The sequence below is a fragment of the Haliotis cracherodii genome, unplaced genomic scaffold (assembly GCF_022045235.1).
Source record: "Haliotis cracherodii isolate W230 unplaced genomic scaffold, xgHalCrac1.p SCAF_5, whole genome shotgun sequence".
Lineage (NCBI taxonomy): Eukaryota > Metazoa > Mollusca > Gastropoda > Lepetellida > Haliotidae > Haliotis > Haliotis cracherodii.
In genome coordinates this window covers 14,255,210-14,274,239 of record NW_027266308.1, presented here as the reverse complement: position 1 = coordinate 14,274,239, position 19,030 = coordinate 14,255,210, and the positions used below count along the sequence as shown (strand labels likewise).

The 19,030-nt window shown below is 40.6% G+C and overlaps 2 protein-coding genes across 2 annotated transcripts; one reads left to right on the top strand and one right to left on the bottom strand.

Annotated features, from left to right (window-relative positions):
• Positions 1 to 7,625: 7,625 nt before the first annotated feature.
• Positions 7,626 to 8,741, bottom strand: LOC139443445 (testis-specific serine/threonine-protein kinase 6-like). Its single transcript, XM_071224432.1, has one exon. It carries the CDS (start codon positions 8,739 to 8,741, stop codon positions 7,626 to 7,628), a length of 1,116 nt encoding a protein of 371 aa, XP_071080533.1.
• A 189-nt stretch (positions 8,742 to 8,930) lies between these two features.
• Positions 8,931 to 18,760, top strand: LOC139443446 (testis-specific serine/threonine-protein kinase 3-like). Its single transcript, XM_071224433.1, has 4 exons — positions 8,931 to 9,233; positions 12,531 to 12,679; positions 15,350 to 15,557; positions 18,344 to 18,760. The coding sequence occupies exons 1-4, from the start codon at positions 8,931 to 8,933 to the stop codon at positions 18,758 to 18,760; spliced, it is 1,077 nt and encodes a 358-aa protein (XP_071080534.1).
• Positions 18,761 to 19,030: the final 270 nt, after the last annotated feature.

The following is a 19,030-nucleotide window of genomic DNA, read 5'->3' as shown; positions in this document are numbered from 1 at the left end:
TTCTCTGTTGGGTTGTGTCCCCTGGGCGTGCAAGGACCCAATGATCAGAGATGCGAATCCCAGGTTCATCCTGATGATATTTCGTGGTTTGTCAGTACCACATTCATTGTCACTGATTTCACCAAAGTGGTGAACGTCTAAGACCTGCATCATTTAGACTGACATGCATTGATGTACCTGAATTACTGTTCAAAGCTGTTTTCTCAGTCTATATTTTATGTATTAGGCATTCATGAAGATATCATCCTCGCTTATCAAGTGTATTCAATTGATAAACAACCTGGACCCATTTGCCACCATAGCCTTGTTTGGACGGGATGTCACCACCTGCATCGCAACTATGTCTAACGTAGAAGTTCTGTCCCTAATGAGAGTAATGTGATTGGATGGCTCAGTTTTCTGTGGTGTCATTTGAATTGGGTTTTACACAGGGCAAATGTAGCAATGAGTCCAGAGTATTTATCATTATAGAATGGAGACATGAGACCTTGGATGATCGAGGATGTTGTATCTGTTGTCTTCTCTGTAAAGCAAGATACTTCGTCATCTAAAAAAAAACAGCATTTAAAATATTCACTCTAAATTACATGGGTTGTATTTTGAATAAAATGGGTGGTAGGTCTAAACAAGAATGTAACTTGGTTTTGTACAGGGATATCATATGAGGCTTGTTCAAATTTATTGTATGTCATGACCTGCCCATCCAGGATATTTTTAATATTTTTAAAGACTGTAAAGAAACAAATGTTTCAACTCAAATTTCGTTTTTGCTTGAGATTCCAACTTTTTGTACCAGGAGCTGCAGGGGGTATGGCTCCAAACCACTTGGTACATTAAAATCAGTTTTACTTTTATAGCTTGTTATATACTGGAGAAATAAGAAAAACAAATTGAATCCTCTCTCAATTTTGAAAAAGGTCATGAGACACAAGAATGGAATTTTAATAAAAATATACCTGACAAATCTATGATGATTTGGTTAGTGTTTTACTTAAGTGCCTTGCCTTGTTCCATGTTGTGAACTAGTGTGCAATATTGAAGTTTCATCAAAATCAGTAATTCCCTGTTAATGAAAGAGTGAGACTCTGCTTTTCATGTCTAGTTTCACCATGAAGGCCTCTGCAGATCACGCTCATTCTTTCTCAGGAAACTGATTTTGTAAATGTGTCTCATGTTTTAGATATTAGCCGTTTCCGAGGTCTAGGATAATCATGTTGATTATGCAGAACAAAAATTTTAGGAAACTTTTTATTGCCTTTTATTGTCTTTAACAGTCTTTGCGTTATGTTGTTACAGTGTTATTCACACACAATCTTTCAACAGTGTCTTGAGTTAATCTTTTGCTGGAAAACAATGTTGGTACTTTGTTGTGTTAACACAAACTGGATATTCTGCTGCTCTAACACAATACTGGATACACTGCTGCTTTAACACAATACTGGATACACTGCTGCTTTAACACAATACTGGATTCACTGCTGCTTTAACACAATACTGGATAACCTGCCGATTTAACACAATACTGGATACACTGCTGCTTTAACACAATACTGGATACACTGCTGCTTTAACACAAAAATGGATACACTACTGCTTTAACACAATACTGGATACACTGCTGCTTTAACACAATACTGGATACACTGCTGCTTTAATACAATACTGGATACACTGCTGCTTTAACACAATACTAGATACACTACTGCTCTAACACAATACTAGATACACTACTGCTTTAACACAATACTGGATACACTGCTGCTTTAACACAATACTGGATACACTGCTGATTTAATACAATACTGGATACACTGCTGCTTTAACACAATACTAGATACACTACTGCTTTAACATAATACTGGATACACTGCTGCTCTAACACAATACTGGATACACTGCTGCTTTAACACAATACTGGATACACTGCTGCTCTAACACAATGTTTGTTGAGTCTCAATGAAATTAATTATTTATTTACAAGATTATTTTGTCAAAAGCAGGGCCTTTTCGTTATTTATCACTTGAATAATAAATTATTGTCACAATAATTTAATTTCCAGAAAAAAACATAACTCATTGTGGATGAATCATGTTTAAGGTCACTTCTATCCCAGCTGTAGGTGTGAAATTAACCATACATAGAGATATTTATTATGTATTTAGTGATGAAAAAACACTCTATGCAAGAACAATTTGATTATATCTCAATGACGCTATGGTTTTCAGAGTAAAGATCATGAAAATCATCCAAGAAACAACATAATATATATAATTTTTGTCCTTTTCCTGTCAGATAACATGTTTATCTCATTGGGTGACCTGCATGGTTGACATGTTCATGAGTAAGACAGCTACAAGTGAAAATGACAGAATATTTGGTTTTTGTGGTTGTTACATTGTTGCTGTAACATAATTATTTATTACATTGTTTTAAGGTTGTACTTATTGTACTGTTGTTGGAACTACCTTGATGACATCACTTAATTGGGTTACTGTTGGAATTTGTAACAGGTTATGATTGAACAAAACCACACACATTTGCATTTTTGAAGTTGAATAATCACCTGGTTACCATACAGCATTATTTATGTGTAAATTATTGAATATTGGTTGGGGAATTTTGAAAACAGTGTCTTTTTTTGTCACTACAAAGGACAAGGTATGATAGGGACTTACTGCACACATTATCTGTGTCATTATTATCAAAGTTAAACAAAACCAAACTGTATCAAAGAAGCCTTTTTGTAATAGTTGAACAAGAACAATCCCTGACCCAAGCTGATCTTCTTAGATGAAGATAGGGAGGCTATGGTCATCTTCCCCAGGCAAGGGAGTTAACTGACTATAGAAGTCCAGTTTTCACCCTTGCAAAATTAGACTGGAATTATGGAGTTATATTTTGGCTGGACTATGCATAGTCCTATCAAAATCTCGTAATGAAATCAACATTCGGTTCGTAAACTGACGTGCAGATTTCGGCCGACTGCAGGATTTGCAAAGCATGTGTTCCGTCCAATTAGCTTCAACAGATATTTTCTTAAATCTTTGCATGTTTTTAAGTAAGGCTCGTTTTATTATAACATAAATCTTGATTATCGATCACTGGGCTTTTTGTTTGAAACAAATGCAAGTGATATCAGAGGTGGAATATGATTGGTCAATAGAAGAGACACAACTTGTAATAGACACTGGTGACGCTACGATCGGTCTAGTTTGGAAAAGGTGGAAACTCGATTTTTATAGTCAGTTAACTCCCTTGCCTCGGGAAGATGGGTTATGGTAGACTATCGTAACAAGAGGACAAAATATTCATTTTGGGTCATGGATTTGCTCATAGCATTTTTTTGTCTGAAAGTTGAAAAAATCGGCCTTTTTCAATGATTCCGGCCACTTTTGTGTACTAAGATATGTCAGAATTTCAAACTTAAATGTTGAAAACAGAAACAGAGGTAGTTGTCAGCCATTTCAACATTTGTGATAATTTTTATGCCAGTGTTTAAAAGTCTTATGTGATCTGAAAGTGTGGTTTTCTAGTGGGCTAATGAGGGCCCTTATCAAACCTTGTCTTTGTCCGATCTGTGATATGAATGCAATATAAGTATCTAGCATTTATTTGTGCCTATTTCAATGTACTGCTGTACATGAAACACAACTTGTTGAATGTTAACATGCTGTCAAAAAATAAGGATATCACAAAGATATCATATGTTAATATGACAGTATATTGTCCAGTGATATTTCTAAAGAAATTATAAAATGTATGTTAAAATGTTCTAGTTTGTTGGACAGGACAAATTTGATTACTTATAGTTGATATACCAATTAGTGGGAGGTTAATTAATAAAACATATGTTTTATATGAAGGTATTTTACTTTTTAAAAAACTCTTGCAATAAATAGATTTGAAAAACCCACATAATGTGCTTGTCTGTAAAGAAGGAACTAATGTGTAACAAAATATTTCATAATGAAGTATTTGAATAATAAATATATGAATTGATTTTGTGGTTTTGTTTTCTCCCAACGTAATGTCACAAAGTGTTGCAGGAATGGGGTTTCTTTCTGGTCCGCAGGTTAACAGTGAGTGAGAGTGCGAGTTGGGTTTAACATCGCTTTTAACATTATTCCCATTTATATCACGGCGTGCCATCTTAATGTGGGAGGAAAGCCCGAAGGGATGCAGGTCTCAGACGTTTACCGCTACGGTGAAACACAGGAGAACGGGTATGGTGCTGACAAACCTAGAAATATAATCAGGGCGAACCGGGATTCGAACCCACAATCATAGGTTTCTGGCACAACTCTGCACAGCGAATCACGGCGCCTTGGACGACTTCCCCCGCAGGTTAACAGAAGATAATCTTGTGACATTGTGCAGGTGCATACATTCTCAAGAAATTCACCTTGAGTTTGAAAACTGGATTAGTGTGCATTAGCTCCTCTTATAGATCTATCATCTCTACAGGCAATATAAAAAAGCCCATGGATGTTGGGAATTTTCAATATTTGTACTAAATTCAGGCAAGGTATCACTGCGGGATATGCTTTAGAAGTCTTTCTTATCTGACTGACCACTCTCCTACCCAGAGTTCCATGCGGCCGGCAGCCAGCTAGCATAGTACCTCTGCCACAGGCCAGCGCCATGTGACGATTCGTCACATCTTTGACAGTCAAGATATTGCATATGCTTTTCATCCGTTTCACGTTTGCCAAGTCTACACATTTTCATAAACAAATGTCAAAGAATGGTTAACTTTCATTGAGAAAGTATGCAACTACGTAAAAATCTACTTGTTTTTGCGTAGTTATCCTATGTTTACATTGGTTGTCCGGCTCCACGTGCTGTCATCGAAGCCCAACGGAGAGCTAGCGACATGGTCACTTTGATGCATAAATATATATTGTCATGCAACTCACTGTCGCAGTTGTAGTAGCATTTCTATGTAGTTATGCAAAACAATATGTAAAGCGCCCCCAAATACTTGCATTAGTCCGTTCTAGACTGATTTCAGAAAAAGCGCCTTTGTTTACAAACAAGAGAAAAGTCCGGTCACGTGATATGCAAATTAGCCTGTGGTAGTGGTGTTATGCTGAGTCACCACTGCGACGGAGTGTGCTGACTGACGTCATACAGGACGACGTCGCAGTACTGTGACGTCACATATAGGACGTAAGAAATAGTGTTACAGATTCCCTAGTTTCAAGCTCCCTCGATCTACCATAAAACCTAAAACAATTACTTATTCATTCTTTTTAAATATTAGCTTTAACCACATGTGCCTGTCCACCTCTGCGGCTTGGAACCTTTTCCTCAAATAAAAAAAAAAGTTGGATGTTGCCTAAATATCTCGGATTTGTAACCTTGTTCCCTTTGGCTGCTGTGTTTACATCTGACCGCACTTCGTAACGTTATGATTGGACAGGCAGACCCTAAACAAACGTGACGTCTCATAGACGAGGGTTAGAGTAGCTTCCCTTTGATAAAGGGCAGTTACTCTAGTTTGGATTGCCGCGAAAAGCAAGTAGAAACAGTTTGTGTAGGCAGTTGTTGTTTTGCCTATAATGTAGTTACGCCACTGTGTAAGAAACAGGTTTCAGATGGAACTATATTGACTGTTGTCACCGTCCGACTGACAGATCACTTACCTTCTGACGTCATATACATTAATGCACACATCCCGGGAAAACTTGCTATGTTTATGTATTGTTAGTGAGAGATGGGACCACAGATTAATATTGTTTGTCATTTGTGGTAACGCCGCAAACAGCATTATTCCAGCTAGATCTACATCACAGCGGCTCTTGAGAATTATTCTGTAATGGGGATCTATCCCCATTGCGGCGTAGTAACGACTTATCAGCTGACCGTTTGTAAACATATATCTTTACCCAAATGACAATATATCTTTACCCAAATGGAAATAGTTTTTCACATTTCATGATATGTTTATCTTAATGTGTAAAGTCGTCAAAAATGAAACAGAAGCAAAACACATGTAATATCTGGAATGATCTGCGTAAGATGTGATGAATGCGGTTCACCGCGTGGAGCTCTGGGTATGAGACTCGACGCTCTCGGATCTACCCAGAGCTGGAATCCCGACATGTCGGCAGATGAAGACAGTATGGGCGTCCATTCACACACTGAATGAGTGAGTGAGTTGGATTTAACATTATTCCAGCTATATCACGGCGTGTCACCTTAATGTGGGAGGAAAGCCTGAACTGATTCAGGTCTCAGACGTTAACAAAGGTGAAAACCACGAGCACGGGTATGGTGCTGACAAACCTAGAAACATAATCGGTGCGAACCGGGATTCGAACCCCAAATCATAGGTTTCTGGCGTGCCCAAGGGACGCAACTCTGCACAGCGAATCGCGGTACCTTAGACGACTGGACCACCCGTGCCCCCTCAAACACTGAAGATACTACTGATGCTCAATGTTAAACAATGCTGCTCTGCGCCCCACATGTGGTCGTCCAATTTCATTTGTTCAGTAAACATACCAATATTATAAGGCTATTTCTTGTTTATTTTCGAGTTATTTAGGGATATGGTTTTTATAACAAAATGTCAAGTACTAACTGCCCCGAACTTAAAAACGGTTGCTGTTGTATTTTTGAACATACAAAATCGATTATGAGAGGCCAATCTAATCACAGTTTTCTACAGTAGACAACGTGTTTCGTTTTCCGAATGAGTTATGTTCTCAATAAACGCTTGACTCTTGATCATCACATTTTACCCAGAAACCACATGCAACTATGCTCTCGTACCCAATCGTTTATTAAACAAACAATACAAAATACGAAAGCCCTTCTATATACAAATCGACTAAAAGTAAAGGCAAATAAAGAAAAGGGTATTAATGCAATTAACAACCGTGTGTTCTCACTGATGTAGATCCCTAGAAACACTTCGCGACCCTACCCTAGACTTTAGCCTTAAAGGCAGTAAAAATATCACAGCCTATCAATATCATCAAAATCTATAAGCACTATAAAAAAATATCAAATACATAATTACACATACATCATCCTAAATGTTCACTTTCAGCAATAACATACAAATATACATATATATATATCCCGTAAATGGCTACAAACTGCATTAATTATGTCTATCCCGGATATAAAATTATATAAATTGACATGTATAACTCCAAATATAATTATCACATCAGCGCTTGCCGGAGTCTCCAAAAATAGTACTATGCTTTTCAGAAATTTAGAAACTAACCATAGACTACCCTACAGAGCCCTGTTCCACAAAGCGAACGTACTGTTAAGACTGTCTTAAATCGTTTACTGTAACCTTAGACTGACGATCGGTTTATGGAACGGGGCCCTGACAAACACTTATCAGAGGACACTAAATTAAAAAAACGATTCAAAAATCAAACGAAAAAGTTAGAAATAAGGAGTTGGGGAAGTATACAGGCTTTTGTCAATTTGGCCCTTTCTTGTGACAGTGTGGCACTTTTGAAATCGTTCAAAGTGGAATCTTCCTAAAATATGCCAAACTCAACAAAAGAGTTATCAGGTAAACAGCAACAGTTTGGGATGAAAGTTCCATCAAGTAACCGGTGAACATAAATAAAACTGAACATATTGCACAGAGGAGTCAGTTCGCGTCTGTTGGAGACCCTTTCCCTTCAGATTTCTTAGCAGCTTCCTCCGCTGCTTTTCGTTTCCGCTCTTCTTTCTCCACCTGCCTCTTTTTGTATGCTTTTTCCCCTTCTATCGCCATGTTTTCAAGGCTTTCCACCTTCAAAGCAGTCTGCAACCAAATACAACTCAGGACAGCTACAATATCGGGCCGACACCTGTATTCGTATTGGAATATCCACAGGACTAGGGCCTTGGAAGCTTCTGTTACCTTCTTGTATTTCTGCCAGGGAAAATCCAATCTTCTCTGTTCGTCCAGAACACCGGAGTTCCCTTTGCTTTCATCAAACGGCATTTTACCAGTGATGAAAATGTACAGGATGACTCCTATTGCCCAGATGTCGGACTTCTTAGGTTCGTACGGTTCTCCTTTAAGGATTTCTGGAGCTGCGTACGATTTAGAACCACAGTAGGTCCTGCTAAGGTCCTTCATACAATCACCTTTCACAAAGCCGAAATCACACAGTTTGATGAAGTAGTTTTTGTCAAGTAGTAGATTTTCCAACTTCAGGTCTCTGTGTGTGATGTTTTGATCATGGAGGTAACGGACTGCCTCGCAGACCTGGCAAATCCAACATTTAGCGAGAGGTTCGCTCAAAGCTCCTGATTTCTGAATGTAACGCAGGACGTCACCATTCTCAGAATATTCCAGAATCATATATATGCGCCTCCCATCATCGAACATATCCATCATAGTCACAATGTTACTGTGACGCATTTTAGGCCATATGTCTAGTTCTCGCGGCAAGAACTTTAACTGGAAATCTTTTGGAGCTTTTAGACGATCAACTATTTTCACTGCAACTTTTTCACGTTCTTTTGAAAAACAGTACGCAAGTTTTACCTTTGAATAGCTTCCACTGCCCAAAGTCCTTCTAACCAAATATCCTTTCCTTGCAAGAATTGCTCGGTATGTCGGTCTGTATGTTACCGATTCTGTTTTCGATATCTGTGACCGTTTGCACTCCACTGGTTCCACTTCTGCTTTCATAACCTGTAGCTCTGAGTGAAGATTAGACATGTATTTCGTTTCATCACTCATATCTAATCGTGGACATTTACTGGGCAACATTTGAATTCACTTCTGCCTCATTTACACTTTCCAGAGCTTCTTCAACATAAGACTCTCCAACGGCAGCCTGTTTGAGCGGAAGTGTTGCTAACTGTGACGTCATGAATGCCGTGACGTCACGTTGCAACAGAAGAACAATCATTCTACGCCGCGCGATGGTCGCTCCTGTCTGTAGAGATTGTTAAGTTTATGAAAGATGTAACAGACAAAATGAGTCGTATTGTCAAAGATTTAGTCGTGTCGGAGGAAGAAGCGGAGCTGAGGAAAAGGGGATATAGTCTGGGAACTACCCTTGGAGAAGGCTCTTATGCTAAGGTGAAGAGCGCGTTTTCCGAGAAGCTTCACAAGAGGGTTGCGGTCAAAATTATTAATCGCAAACGCGCGCCAAAGGACTTTCGGGAAAAATTTCTGCCGCGAGAACTTCAAGTGTTGAAAGTAGTGGATCATCATAATGTTATCGCACTGCATGAAATCCTGGAGATTCATCACAAGGTACAGTGACAAATACAAGTAAAGCTATTGCGATGCACCTGTGCACTGCGCACTGCGATACTAAACTCAAAAATACGTAATTTACTGATTTACATACTGATAGCTATCAACAGTTTTTCTTTATCGTTTTATGCATTCAATTATATTGTCTGACTATGGATTAGGTATTATTAAAAATTCATTTAATTGACGCTAACATTAATATGGATAAAACCCTATTTGTTTTACCCTTTTTTATGCTATGTAGATTTCATTCACGCAATTCATGTTTCATTATGCCATGTATCCCATCGTGAACACATCGCGATATATATGTATATATAATTCTGAAGTAGCTAGATTATTCTTTCTTTAATATATTTCACGCCTTATTAAGTTAATAACTTTTCGACCGGTAAGAACAGATCGCTTTATTGAACGTAATTAGATTATAGCTCTGTGGTGTTATAAAGGACGAAAACCTACGTTTCGACTCGTCGAAAAAAACCTCGTGAAAGGACTTTGTCTGAATGTCGGTTTTTCTATAAGAATTCGTGTTTGAAAAGTTTTAAATATAAATAAATTATGTCTCACCTATCTGTACCAAAACGATTTGGTCTTACATATATTAATTCTTTTCTAAACTTATAGCGAGGAATTGAGCCAATAGGGTAGTTCAGTCCCCCGCCATATATAATTGGAAGAATACTTTTCAGTGCGTCGAACTACTCACTCACTCACCCAATGACAAGACGTTGAATTATCCTTATTTACTATATAAACTGTAAAGTGATTATATCACCCCTTATAATAAGTACTGTGTCTTCTTCGATTGTTTCTGGCGCAATGCCTGTTGGAGTCAACCAAAAGAGCTGGTTGATTGTAAGTCTTGTGCCCTGGAGGCGCGGCTTGTTTCTCGTGTATTCAACCCCAAATTTGTCTGCTTTTCCGTCCTCAATGTATTTACATGTCGCTCTTTATATGTAGCAAAACGGAGGTGTTCAACGAAATTCACTGTCTATTATGTTTTTGTTTTTTTGAGAAATGGGAAGTGAACGCCCTAGAGGAAGCGGTTGCATTGTAGGTGCAATATAGTTAGCCGTCATAAAGCTGGAATATTGCTGAGTGCAAACAACAAACAAACAAACAATGCAATATAGGTTTCTAGGTTTGTCAGCACCATACCCGTACTCGTGGGTTTCGCCGAAGTGGTAAACGTCTGAGACCTGCATCACTTCGGGCTTTCCTCCCACATTAAGCTGACACGCCGCGATATAACTGAAATACTGTTAAAAGCGACGTTAAACCAAACTCACTCACTCACCAAATCTGTGAAAGCTTAAGTTTCGCAGATGTACCAGGCCAGTTTAAATTCACTTTAACGTTTCCGCATATGGATATCCTATGTGAAGTAAATTCACACCGCTCACTCACTGTCAACGACGCTTGTTTTTGTATTTCTGGTACCGTGCGCAGCTGAAACAAATTCTTTCACCCACGAGGTTAGGTACAGGGGCAGATGGTTCTAATTGTATTTTTTTTTCAAAAAGGAATTGAAGAAAATATAAGATTAAGAAAAAAACAGCCTTTGCGTTTCGTGGAATTCTGAAATGTGACATTTAATCACGAAGAATAAAAGAACAATCAAGAAAGGAACACACAGAGAAGAAACGAAGCTAAGCTATAGGGGGCTGGCAGAGCTTTGTCTTGTCTTTAATGACGAGAACGAATTAGCCCGTGTGCACCAGAACGTGAAGAATAGGGCGGACGGTCTTTGATTACGCGGCGGCCTCCAGGCTGTTCTGCATAACCGAAGCCGAATCTCTTGCAGACGTTTAAAGGGAGGATATTGATATTTTGATATGTTTATGTTTTCCGATGGAACAAAAGATGTTTATGGATGAGGACATGCGCCACTTACTAAATAGGTCTGAATTATTATAAATATTGTTCGCAAGTATCTGATAGCATATATGACTCCTGCTAAAATATACATAATAGATTAATTTGACTACATGTATGTCACTGAATAATATATTATTAATACAAACGTTGGCTGACATTTCATGGAAGTTGAAGATTCGACGGTGGTGCTATGGTGAGGCTCTATTGAGAGTGTTGAGTTTATGTTAATACGTGTATGTCCAATTTGAAGCCTGAAATAGCGGAGAGTAGTTGGATGGGTGACCGCGTTCTGCAGCTTGCTTCCTGAGAGTTTCTAGGGCTTTGATCCATCCCCTCACTGAAGCATATGTACCTGATGTGGTGTCTCCTTAGGCACGGGATTTTGTTTCAAAATATGCCTCCGTTAACCAAGCATCGAATGGGTACCCAGTAGGATAAAATGGAACGACTTTGTCCACTGTTAACCTTCAAGCGCTTGACAGGCAGCTTGGGTTGTATACTACCCAGGGAGCTGAGAATGAAAGTCGCGTGCACACTGACATTGGTCGGGGTAATAATGTAGTGCTTTGAACATGCTTCAGGGTGTGGATTTGGCGCAAAATAAATATGATCATTATTATTTTTAGTAGTGAGTGAGTGAGTATGGTTTTACGCCGCTTTTAGCAATATTCCAGCAATATCACGGCGGGGGACACCAGAAATGGGCTTCACACATTGTACCCATGTCGGGAATCGAACCCGGGTCTTTGGCGTGACAAGCGAACGCTTTAACCACTAGGCAACCCGACCGCCCCAATTTTTAGTAGTAGTAGTAATTTTTAGTTGTAGCCGTAGTAGTAGTAGTAAGACCCGTGAAGATTCCGGGGTAGAATAGGTCTTCAGCAACTCATGCTTGCCGTAAAAGGTGAATAGGCTTGTCGTAAAAGACGACTAACGGTATCGGGTGGTCAGGCTCGCTGACTTGGTTGATGCATGTCATCGATCCCAATTGCGTGGATCGATGCTCATGATATTATATCACTGGATTGCCTGGTCCAGACTCGATTATTTACAGAACGCCGTCATATTGCTGAGTGCGGCGTTAAATAACACACACAAAAAGAAGTAGTAACAACATATTTCTTTGACCACACATACAGTGAACAATTTTATTGTAAAACCCGAGACAGACTTTTTTCAATATAACCCTAATCCCTGTTTCCATTATAAAACTAGGTAACTAATTATTTATTAATGTAACACTTCGACATTTATTTTTCTCATCTATTTTGTGTTCCGAATAAATAAAAACCTCAGGTAACACAAAACATTTCTGGAATAATGTTTCAATTTTTTTATTTTTGTTTGTTTTTAGTAATTATACTGTTGCAGTGTATATAATAATGGCAAGAAAATATCTGTTTCCCTTTGTAGTTATACATAGTGATGGAGCATGCAGGTCACGGTGACCTCTTGGAGTATATAAAATTGAGGGGCGCCCAGTCTGAAGACCAAGCTCGCAAGATGTTCAAGCAGATGATGGATGGGATAGATTATCTCCACCAGAATCACATAGCCCACAGGTAGTATTTGAACTTGGAAACCATGTGGTTGTGACGTCATGATTGGATGACATCATAGTCATATGACGTCATTTGTGACCAAACTCGAACTTTAATTTCTCGCTTTTTCTTGATGAAAATCTACTAAAACTATCACTTTGCATTTACTTTCCTTATGTTAGTTCTGTGATTATTCGTGCCTTTAACTATTGACCTTCAGTTAAAAATGTACATTGGAGTTGGCTACGGGTTGTCAAGTCGTCTGAGGCGCTGCGGTTCGTTGTGAAGAGTTGCGTCCCTTAGCCATCCCAGAATCCAAGCTCCTCACAGCGATAGCCCGTTCCCCACTGTGATAGGTGGCCACAACCATGCTTGGAGTTGAACTCGCAACCGAATGACCGTTATGTTTACAAACAAGTGACGCCGATACACTTACCACTGCTAAATTACTTTCTTTGTTTGTGAATTTGAATTTCTATTTCATTAAATCCATCCTGTCATCGATATAGTAAGAATGTAAGGGACAAGTTGGTTGTTTATCCGTTAGTCTGCAATCTCGAACCAATCTGATTAGTGAGTGAGTGAGTGAGTTGGGTTTAACGCCGCTTTTAACAGTATTCCAGTTATATCACGGCGTGTCAGCTTAATGTGGGAGGAAAGCCCGAAGTGATGCAGGTCTTAGACGTTTACCATCTCGGTGAAACCCACGAGCACGGGTATGGTGCTGACAAACCTAGAAACATAATCGGGGCGAACCGGGATTCGAACCCACAATCATAGGTTTCTGGCGTGCCCAAGGGGACGCAACTCTGCACAGCGAATCGCGGCGCCTTAGACGACTGGGCCACCCGTGCCCCCCCCCCCCCCCCCCCCCCCCCCCCCCCCAATCTGATTAGACAAACAACAAAGTAAGTTCATCTGTAAAACATGGTCAGTCGTAAACCTTTTCAAAATTAACAATGGTGGCATTTCCAAAGACATAAACAAAAGTATGAACGTTACTACATTTGGGGTTAAAAGGCAAATGTCAAGATTCTTGTAATGGCCGCGCCCACGCTGGTGTCAGCTATGTTCCCGAGAGTGTAACGAAGGTGTCACGCGCTGGGAAGGAGCTTGTGCCAGAATCATGGGTTTTGTCGCATTGCAGTTTCGACTGGGTTAAGATAGTTTGTTTGTCACCGCCATACCCAAATAATCACCAGAGTGGTTTAAATGTGAAACACCTTCCTCGTGTGGTTTGGACTTTCGTCACACATTAAGTGAGAGAGTGAGTGAGTTGGGTTTGACTCCGCCTTTAACAGTATTCCAGTTATATCATGGCGTGTCAGCTGAATGTGGGAGGAAAGGCCGAAGTGAAGAAGGTCTCAGACGTTAACAAAGGTGACAAACCACGAGCACGGGTATGGTGCTGACAAACCTAGAAACATAATCGGGCGAACGGGGATTGGAACCCACAATCATAGGTTTCTGGCGTGCCCAAGGGACGCAACTCTGCACAGCGAATCGCGGCGCCTTAGACGACTGGGCCACCCGTGCCCCCGACTCAGTGTATTATACTGATTAATACATGTATGTTGAATATGACACCTCCGAATACTGCATTCGCTTACACGTTTTAAACTGGCAAATAAACACATCGGTGTTGCCAACATCTTTCATAATGCAGGTATAACCAAATCCACATTGAAACAGAATGTTTCTAACATAAGTTGCCTAAGATCACCTCTCCACACAACCCAGTCCCTATAATACCTGACAAGTTTGCTTCGGCAAAAGATCATTACTCAAAATGAGAGGTTCTGGCCAATATTTTATACATTGTCATACAGGTAACACATAACATGTGTCTTTCGCTTGCACCGAGAACAGCATCGCTGCAAACGTTTTTGGCAAGTAAAAAAAATATTTTTTATAAATTTAGTTTGCACCCTTTCATACTTCATATTATAAATATTGACATGTTATGTGATATTTGATAATGGTATGAGGGACACGTGTTGGGGTGGGGGTGGGGGGCAGTCGTCGATGGCGCCCCATTTCTCTGTGCCTGCGTCCCTCAGGCGTTCCAGGAACCTCGTGGGTTCGAATGTCAGATTCGCCCTGTGTCATGGTTTCTGGGGCGGTCGGGTAGCCCAGTGGTTAAAGCGTTCGCTCGTCACGCTGAAGACCCGGGTTCGATTCCCGACATGGGTACATTGTGTGAAGCCCATTTCTGGTGTCCCCCCGCCGTGATATTGCTGGAATATTGCTAAAAGCGGCGTAAAAACCATACTCACTCACTCACTGTATCATGGTTTTCTCGGCAACATACCGACTCAAGCGGGTCACAAGAGTAAACGTCTAAGACCTGCATCACTTAGGGCTGTCCACCCCAAATCAAGCTAACACGCTGTAATACAAATTGTTCTAAGCGGCGTTGAAGCATACTCACTCACTCATTTCGAAATTATTTGTCAATTTACTATCACAGCATATTGAACCAATGTTATTAGTTATCTGATTGTTCGAGTGTGTACCCCGGCGACATGGTGGATCCTTAAACTGGCACTTCGGGCTTTCCACCCAACCCGACGAGCCGCGAAATAACTGAAATCCTGCCCAAGACGTTAAACCAAACTCACACGCATTCATTTATTGAGATATTGCTGCCTTCGACCGTTCGACGTTAAATCCATGCCGCTTATTTTCCAGGGATCTCAAGTGCGAGAACCTTCTGCTAGACAGTGAGAACACAATCAAGGTATCGGACTTTGGCTTTGCCCGGTTCTATGACAGCGGAGTCACCAGTAAGACATTCTGTGGAAGTGCTGCCTACGCAGCTCCGGAAGTGCTCCAAGGTATCCCGTATTACGTGCCGCTTCATGACATCTGGGCAATGGGGATCATCCTCTATATTATGGTAGGTGAAGGAACGTTTACTCGTAGCAGACTGAGATGCTTGTCGATAGAGGATTTTGAACAATTTGACAACAGCTGGAATGTAATCCCAAATTACAAGAAAACAACATTTAGAGAAATGAATATTGTTATATATACCACGAGATTTGTATTGTAAAGAAACGGTTGTTTGAAATGCAGTTGCCTCTCTCTCTCCTCTCTCTCTCTCTCGTCTCTCTCTCTCTCTCTCTCTCTCTCTCTCTTTCTCTCTCTCTCTCTCTCTGCAGCTGTGTGTGTGTGTGTGTGTGAGAGAGAGAGAGAGAGAGAGAGAGAGAGAGATTATGGTACTTGCATTTACAAGTTACCATTAATTTATTTGCAGTATTAAGAAGCAGTTTTTAGAAGAAAAGTAAAGTGACTGGATGTTAAATTACATGCCATACAACTGATAATTGTGTCGACTATTAATTGGCATATTGTCTCGTAATTGATCAAATTTATTTGTACTTGCAAAAGATGATTTTACTACCCTTCATTTACCGTTCGACATTTCTATACAAGTTCTCCAGTTATGTGAGGCCTCTTGTTAATCAAAAATGTCAATAATACCATCTCCATTTTGGAACAAAATATTAAAAAAATTTTAATGAGTAATGGTCTGATGTAAGCCCGGAGGTGATATTAAAAGTGGCATGTTGAAAGCTGTCGACGGATAACTGCACACTGTGGACAACACGATATATCACTCCTGTATTTTCTTACATCCTGATCTCAATGTATGTTTGGGAAACATTTACAGGTGACATACTCCTCATTTGAATACCATCGATACCTGGAATGGTTGTTGTAGAATACTGTTCATCCAGATGGTGGCAAATGCTGGTTCATATACAATGTGGGGGCACGGGTGGCCCAGTCGTCTTAAGCGCCGCGATTCGCTGTGCAGAGTTGCGTCCCTTGGGCACGCCAGAAACCTATGATTGTGGGTTCGATTATGTTTCTAGGTTTGTCAGCACCATACCCGTGCTCGTGGGTTTCACCGAAGTGGTAAACGTCTGAGATCTGCATCACTTCAGGCTTTTCCTCCCACATTAAGCTGATATACCAGGAATACTGTTAAAAGCGGCGTCAACCCCAGCTCACTCACTCACTCATATACAAAGAGTACAACTTAAAACAAGTGAAAGAAGATCCGATGAAATGAGAGATTAACCATAGTAATAATTATGAAATAGTTTGGTGTTCTTTAACTTCTTTTGAGTAGTATGATATGATTTTAAGAAGCGGGGGAACAGTTGAAAGGGTACTCAAATAGCTGTTACCTTGGAACCGGTATAAAAGCCTTTAAATCAGTTAATGAATTTCGGATCGTGTTTTTTAATATGAGTATGTTACTTTGTGTACAAAAGCAAACTTGTTTGTCAGAACGTCACTACTGAATACAATTTTCAGAAATGTCTATTATATATGGAAATACATAGCAGGTGGTGCGTAGATTCCCAGTTGTATAAACATTCAAACACATTGATAAGAAGTTTTACATTGAAATCATAATTTGTTGGTTGGTTTGTTGTTTTACGCCGCACTCAGCATATTCCAGCTATATGACGGCGGTCTGTAAATAATCGAGTCTGGACCAGACAATCCAGTGATTGACGTCATGAACATCGATCCACGCCATTGGGCTCGATGACATGCATCAACCAAGTCAGCGAGCCTGACCACCCGATCCCGTTAGTCGCCTTTTATGACAAGTATAGTCGCCTTTTACGGCAAGCATGGGTAGCTGAAGACCTATTCTACCCCGGATATTCACGGGTCGAGTGAGTGAGTGAGTGAGTGAGTAAGTTAATGATGAGTGAGGTACGTTCAACTCGCAGTACGATGACCAGTGTTACCCCTCGCAGTTCGATGACCAGTGTTACCCCTCGCAGTTCGATGACCAATGTTACCCCTCGCAGTACGATGACCAATGTTAACCCTCGCAGTACGATGACCAATGTTACCCCTCGCAGTACGATGACCAGTGGTACCCCTCGCAGTACGATGACCAATGTTACCCCCTCGCATTGCGATGACCAGTGTTTCCCCTCGCAGTACGATGACCAGTGTTACCCCTCGCAGTACGATGACCAGTGTTGCCCCTCGCAGTACGATGACCAGTGGTACCCCTCGCAGTACGATGACCAGTGTTGCCCCTCGCAGTACGATGACCAGTGGTACCCCTCGCAGTACGATGACCAGTGGTACCCGTCGCATTGCGATGACCAGTGTTTACCCCTCGCAGTACGATGACCAGTGTTGCCCCCCTCGCAGTTCGATGACCAATGTTACCCCTCGCATTGCGATTGTCAGTATGATGCATCATACAGATGGCCCATGATAAAATATCACAGTACGATGAAAAGTGTTACCCCCTCCCAGTGCGATAGCCAAGAATATTCTTCAAGGTCGATTACCGGGGCGGTCAGGTAACCTAGTGGTTAAAGCGTTCGCTCATCACGCCGAAGACCCGGGTTCGATTCCCGACATGGGTACAATGTGTGAAGCCCATTTCTGGTGTCCCATGCCGTGATATTGCTGGAATATTGCTAAAAGCGGGGTAAAACCATACTCACTCACTCACTCAAGGTAGATTACCAATATTATCCCTCACAGTATTTTTTTTCCCCAAATATATTAATACTGCTCATTTGGTACTTGGAATTTTAAAATTGAACTTAGTTGGTTATAATTAGAAACAGGCCTTCTTTTTGTCTGTAAACGAAAGTTAGAAGCTGATGGTCACTGTGAATTTTAAACCTGCAGGTATGTGCCTCAATGCCTTACGACGACTCCAACCTGAAGCGCATGGTCAGAGATCAGACTGAAAAGAAGGTCAGTTTCTCCAAGTCGAAGAAGATCTCCGTGGAATGTAAGGATTTGGTGCACCGAATACTCGAGGTGAACGTCAAGAAACGCGCCTCCATTGCCATGATGTCGGAGCATCCGTGGATAAGAGGAGTCAGTAGCTCCGCAAGCACATCAGGGAACCAGTCATACCCGATACAGCCAGTCACCAGCGAGGACAAGAAGAAGGAAGTGAGCGAAGACAAACCGCGCGCAACATTTCTGACTGACCTTCACCTTCGACCGGAAGAAAGAGATGGCAAAAAGAAGTCCAAGGACAAAGTTGGGAAGAGCGAGACGCCGGATATGACGCTTCAGCCGGAGGCTAAAGCGTGAGTGCGGTTTAGTGAATATGTTCTCTAACGCTGTTAACGCGTTGTAAGGTTTTATTGTTCGCTACGTCGGAAAAGTGCAATATTTGTTAAGATTGTTTCAATATTTGTTGTTTTGTTTTCTGGTTTTATGCTAATGGTTGTATTTGAATATGTCTGATCATGGTTATGTGTACGTAGTTTGTACAAAAATTGAACATTCGGATTCAAAGGCACTATAAAAGTTTTATAATCATGTTTGTATCACAAAAGTATTATTTCTGTTTTGACAAAA

Coding starts and splice junctions, on each gene's coding strand:
- LOC139443445 (XM_071224432.1), bottom strand. CDS start 8,741: ATGTTGCCCAGTAAATGTCCACGATTAGATATGAGTGATGAAACGAAA.
- LOC139443446 (XM_071224433.1), top strand. CDS start 8,931: ATGAAAGATGTAACAGACAAAATGAGTCGTATTGTCAAAGATTTAGTC. Junction 9,234..12,530: donor TCCTGGAGATTCATCACAAG/GTACAGTGACAA, acceptor TTCCCTTTGTAG/TTATACATAGTGATGGAGCA. Junction 15,558..18,343: donor GGATCATCCTCTATATTATG/GTAGGTGAAGGA, acceptor TTAAACCTGCAG/GTATGTGCCTCAATGCCTTA.